Source organism: Nymphaea colorata, chromosome 9, assembly GCF_008831285.2.
Source record: "Nymphaea colorata isolate Beijing-Zhang1983 chromosome 9, ASM883128v2, whole genome shotgun sequence".
Lineage (NCBI taxonomy): Eukaryota > Viridiplantae > Streptophyta > Magnoliopsida > Nymphaeales > Nymphaeaceae > Nymphaea > Nymphaea colorata.
Window position 1 is genome coordinate 11,580,485 of NC_045146.1, and position 5,780 is coordinate 11,586,264.

At 37.8% G+C, this 5,780-nt stretch overlaps 1 protein-coding gene across 3 annotated transcripts; it reads right to left on the reverse strand.

The window, feature by feature from the left end:
* Positions 1 to 548: 548 nt before the first annotated feature.
* On the reverse strand, positions 549 to 4,882 carry LOC116261285 (uncharacterized). Of its 3 annotated transcripts, XR_004174256.2 has the most exons (3): positions 4,426 to 4,882; positions 901 to 999; positions 549 to 799 (listed from the first exon to the last, which is right to left on the reverse strand). XR_004174256.2 is itself a non-coding variant. In XM_031639976.2 (2 exons), exon 1 carries the CDS (start codon positions 4,792 to 4,794, stop codon positions 4,432 to 4,434), a length of 363 nt encoding a protein of 120 aa, XP_031495836.1. In that variant the 5' UTR covers positions 4,795 to 4,882; the 3' UTR covers positions 549 to 799; positions 4,384 to 4,431. The 3 variants fall into 3 exon arrangements, 2 of the variants coding, with proteins under 2 accessions (XP_031495836.1, XP_031495835.1); XM_031639976.2 differs by lacking the exon at positions 901 to 999 and having other exon boundaries at positions 4,384 to 4,882; XM_031639975.2 differs by lacking the exon at positions 901 to 999 and having other exon boundaries at positions 4,426 to 4,877.
* Positions 4,883 to 5,780: the final 898 nt, after the last annotated feature.

Consider the following 5,780-nt stretch of genomic DNA (forward strand, 5'->3'; position numbering starts at 1 on the left):
TCAATCTGAATAAGGTCCCAACGTTTCGGAACGCAACCTTCAAGTTCAATCTGAATAAGGTCCCATGATACGAATTGATGCCAGCAAGGAATGATGCTCAACTTGATAATAGAGACGAGCTAAAACAAAGAAATCAATTTCTGTAAATCATGACAACAGATGATGCCATCACCTACCAGCAGCAAAAGTATGCATTTCAAAAGGCAGGACCAACCTTATCCCAGGTTCCGCAGCCACGACTCCTACACTGTGCTGGTTACCAAGTCCACTGTCAAATGCAAACACAAAGGATAGAGACTCGGTCTCTCCTCCTAAAGAAGCTTCCTCAAAGTTATCTCCCATTGCCATTGTAATGGTGACGACGAAACAGCTCTGCTGGGGATCTCCCATTGTAATGGTGAAGTTTATCACAGATTCGTATCATTTGTCTACAACGTCTACCTCTAAATCAGATACAATATAATTATTAGGTCAGACCTTTTCTTTTGGCACGCGTAAAACCTCTTCAACCAAAGAGTTATTTTCCACATAACCAGATGAACACAATCTGAAAATGGGAAATTTAATTATTTTATCTATGATATAGCTGAAATCTTACATAGTCCAGAAATTGTCCATATGGGCATATCTATGATATAGCTGAAACGTAGCATAGTCCTGAAATTGTCCAAATGGGCATTCCCTCCATAACCCTTTCTCCATCTAAAGTTTAACAGGGATTGGTTGAAGTTAGAACGTGATAATAATACAAGCGACTCTCCAGAATGCCAAAATGTAAAGCCAATGTGAAACCCTTTCCCTGAACAAATGCAACAGCAAAGACAGTCAGAGTGGAAAAGTAAAGAAAAAAAGTTAATATAAACAAAAACTATCAGAGGGCTTAAAAGGATAAGACACAACTTGAGATCTATTGAATCTGAACAGCAAAATCGACCAGAGCACCCCTGGGAGTCGAACCAGCAACTGGTCGCCTGACAGCCATTGGTCCACCCAGGTGTGCTACGCTCCTCAGGGTGACATGCATGAAATTTTCAAAACAATGTCATCTACACAATCACATGGATACAGCAGTTTGTGTGAATTCGAATATGACTTGCATAAACAGGGTATATGCAGCAGGAAGAAAGATCAGAGCATCGATGTGAATTTCTAGCTCCCATTCACTCCTCTAGACAGACCAAACCAATCACATGGGACCTATGCAACTTTTAATATACACTAAATTCACCATGCATGATCTAACCCCTCCTGCTTATTATGAAGTGAGTAATAAGAATCTCCTATAACATCATGTTCAAAATTCAAACCACCATGTTGGCTCGCCTTTACCTAATAAATATGAACTTCAATCCATATTTATATTTATAAATCCTATCAAGTTTCAAAAATCTAATGCTATATGTCGCTACTAGCCCATGCAACTGCATATGATTTTTCTCGTCGTGTTCAATGTTGGACCACACTTGTATATGAAAATATTACCAATTTTTTCACCATTAAAATATTTGTTTCGAATTTTTCAAATTCCTCTATCATCTAAGAGCAAGACAATGTAATGCAACACAGGAATCCCAATGTAAGTGATGCCTCTTCCATGTTAACCATTTATCCACCATAATATAGTCTGAAGTTTTACAAAGCAACTTGCACGGTATTTTCCATGCCTACCTTTCAACAATTTGAAACCAACGTAAACATGCATAAATTGACTCTGAAACACCATTTCTCAAGTACAATTGTCTAAACATTTATAAGTTTTTGATATTTAACATTCATCAATCATCTAATATTATACTCCATTGATATGCTCAGTGTTCCTCATATTTGCAAAAGCTCATTGATTCAACATTCCACTTTGTTTAAACTTTAACCAAGGTCAACTCTCTCAACAGATGCCATGAGAGAGACAGGAATCTTTTATTTTTAGGTCCAAAGTGGCCTACAGTTTCATAGCCCAGAAAAGCAGATATTGCAACAGCAAAAAAAAAAAATCTATGATGATGGATAACTATACGTTTCTGAATTAACTACTCTTTAGGCAAAATGTTATAGAGGAAAACTTATCATCTGACAAGGTTACAAGTGTGTGAATGTTCTTCACACTATGGATAAGAATTCTAAACTAGGTATAAAAGATGGTTTGCAAGTAGTTATTAGTAAAACTTGAAATTAAGCTGGTATTTATGAATAAGAAGACACAGATATATAAGACCATTTGTGTTGCACATTTTATGTGTATGATATTGAAGGACATAAAGCAGTTGAAGCACTTAGAAAGGGCATTCATGAGGCACAAAAGAGCTAAAAAAAATTTTCGTCTACAATACAAGCATAGTATGCCATCAAAACTCATATGCAAAGGAAGTTGATTCAGCAGTAAAAAAAAAAAAAAGGCACTAATCTATTGAAGCTTAAAAATACTTGCAAATGTAAACAGGAATTTTAGGTCCATGTTCGTTGGGGTAAAGTGAAATAGGTGAACATTTGCTGAAGAAGAGTGGGCTAACGTAAGTTGGCAAGACAATTCCTAGCAAGAGATGTAATAGGATATATTCTTGAAAACAATGTTACCTGTGAGGAGATAATGTTCTCATAACAATAGTACCCTGATTGATGTACACCAAATGATAGACACTACTAAGAAACTGACAATCGGATCTAGAGACACTACAAAATAAAAAGATAAGTAAATTGCTAGTTTTATCTAAAACCTATTTGTTATTCATGTGTTGCTGTACAGTCCAATAATACATTTCCTGCTTATTTTAATTTTTACCATGTGCATTTACTTTGTACATACTTTTCATATGGTAACAACAAGAGGAGCCTTCATGACGCAAGTAGTTCGATGGCTTGGTTTTCATGCCATATAAAGCAAAGGTTCAGCAAGGTTATGAGAAAGTACAACTTGAGGAGATTCAACCACTCCTGCTATTGAATTACAGAAAGTTGGTGAAAGCAATGAACAACCGAGTAATGATGATTTGGCCCTCTTATTATCAGAATAGTGCACTCACACGGGTTGACATTGATAAGCACATTTGAGCAGAAAATTCATAGAGGGTGTCATCACAACCTCAACCTAATAAAGACAAAGTAAAAGAAAATCAAGCACAAACAATAGTATGCAGAGTGAATTGTCCAAGAAAAATCATCTAGTTGGTTAGATGTTCAGAAGAGAACCAAACAACAAATTAAATCATTCTTAAGACAAGGATCGACTTGCATCTTTATCACCTCATGATTAAGCATATAAGGCATCCATGTTGAGTATTCTTGACCCTTTACTTTCTTATGCTTGGAAATGATGACATTTTTTTATGCCCTGATTTTCTAACTAAGCGTTCTGTTTTTCTAGCATGTTATGCTGTTTTATAAGGTCACCATATAATGTATAATTGTACAACGACATATTTAGCTAAATGAGAGACTGTTAGAATATAAACGCGGGTCTGTATATGCCATTAACCATTTGAACATTATGTGCTATCTGAGGGATATGGGATTAATGAAAAGTTCGGGATCCAACAGTAACCCTAAGAAAAAGACCTAGAAGTTCAATGCTAGTTTCATCAAAGAAGAGAATTTTAATACTGGAAAGAAAATTCCAGTACATCAAACACAACAAAAAAAAAATGGAACATGGAATTTTCATTCAGTTCCAGTTCCAACTGATATTATGCTCATAATTCCAACGCATCGAACGCCCCAAAATAGTTCTATCTAATGTCTCTGAATATACGTGACGAACTTGGTTTAGTGCATAAGATAAGAATGTAAATAAAGGGATTGAACGCCAGTTAGAAAAGGAAATCGGTAGTAAGTGAATCCTCAATGTCATCCAGAGAAAATCCTAATAAGCACAAAAAGCAACGTCGGGAGTAAATGCCCATTCGACGAACCGAACCACATAAACAGACAAAAACACAAAATTGCCAGAGATAATTCATTTCGGTGAACAATGCCAATTTCAGCATAACAAAACCCTAACTACTCATAGCACAAAAAGCAACGTAAGGAGTAAATGCCCATAACCAACCGAACCACATAAACAGACAAAAACACAAAATTGCCAGAGATAATCCATTTCGGTGAACAATGCCAATTTCAGCATAACAAAACCCTAACTACTTATAGCAATGAGGACAGTCCTAAAGAGAGAATTCAAAGAACAAAATGAAAACATAAGCAAAATTAAACTACATTAACCCTACCCTAAGAACAATTCAAAGCATAGCAAAACCCTAACTAGTCATAGCAATGAGGACAGCCCTAAAGAAAGAATTCAAAGAACAAAATGAAACGTAAAAAACCAAAAGTACATTAGCTCTACCCGAAGGACCATTCAAAGAAAAGAGAGAAGAGGAAAGGGAAACCACGAACATTAGAGAAAAAAAAAGAGCCGGGGGCCCGGGGTTGGGGCACCTTTTCTCACTTGCAGTAGCGATCTGCCTTCTTCTTGACGCGATCGTCGAGGGCTTCCTCGACGGATCGCGGATTCTGGGAGGGGTCGCCGTAGCCGAACTTCTTTGCCTCGACGGGAAAGAGCTGGTCGTACTTCAACCGCTTGGCGGCGTCAATGGTGTACAATTCAGAGCCCATCTCCTTCGCCTCCTCGCCTACGCCCTCGCCTCCTTCTCCTCCTCCTTCTCCCCCGTCTTCCTCTTCCCCTTCCTCCTTCTTCTTCCTCTTCAGCTTCTGCTTCTTCTTCTTCCTCCTCTTCTCTTCCAGAGGGTCTCCTCCTCCTTTGAACGTCAATTTCCCTCCTTTCGCGCGCTCGTAAGGGTCCGCCATCGACAGAGAGAGAGAGAGAGAGAGAGAGAGAGAAGCAGCAAATTTTACGCGGAAAATATCTGCGCCGAAATGCTGCTGAGAAATCGCAGTAAAATTTGGAAAATAGCGCGAAGGAAAAGCCAAGAAATAGTTCAAAAATAAAATTGGAAAATAAAAAGGCAAATGAATTTAATCAGAATGAAGTCGGATTTAAGTTTACACTTATTTTCAAATGGAATATCTTGCTAGTTTTGCGGTTGTGAGTCTTGAGACTGATCCAATGTAAGTGTTTGAGAATGCTTTGGTTTGGTTCTTCGTCTAGTCTTTGGGTTGGAAATCTTCTGCTTAAGTTTTAGATGGGAACTTCTTATGGTTCTTATTTTTAATTCCACTGTTGGAGCTTGCTATTGCCTAAATTAGATTAGGTGACTTTCTTGCTTGCTTAATGACTGCCTGCTAATTTGTAGTTGAGATCGATCGCTTTCGCTTTTATTATATACAGATGCGCTTGTTAAGAGTTTCTATTGATTCTCATTCCAGTTAAGAAAGAGTCATTTATCAACTGGATGCATTGTAAGTGCTTGGAAACTCGTGGTACGCTTAACACGAACTATATATATCTTTCTTCAATGGGCGCCTTGTTCCGGTTCCATTGATAAAACGCCACCTTAGAAGCCATTTGGTTGCTGTACAGACTACCATTTTAAGACTCCCATTGTGGGGAATGGAGTGCTAAAACACATCGAAAGTAGGGCCGCACAACGAGTGGACCCAACTCAGGCTCGACTCGAATTCGATTGAAAAAACTCCACTCGTGCTCAACTCGTTTATAAACGAGCCGAGTTCGAGCTTACAAAGATACTCGAAACAATAAACGAGTCGAGTTCGAACTCAAATTATTTATAGTCGACTCAACTCGCAAACTGATATTGTATATAATACTATCAAAACCGGTTTCACAAGTTACACGAGTTAACGCTTACACAAGTTAATGCTAAAAGATTTAA

Bases quoted from the DNA above. Each gene is read 5' to 3' on its own strand.
- LOC116261285 (XM_031639976.2), bottom strand. From the start codon at position 4,794: ATGGCGGACCCTTACGAGCGCGCGAAAGGAGGGAAATTGACGTTCAAA.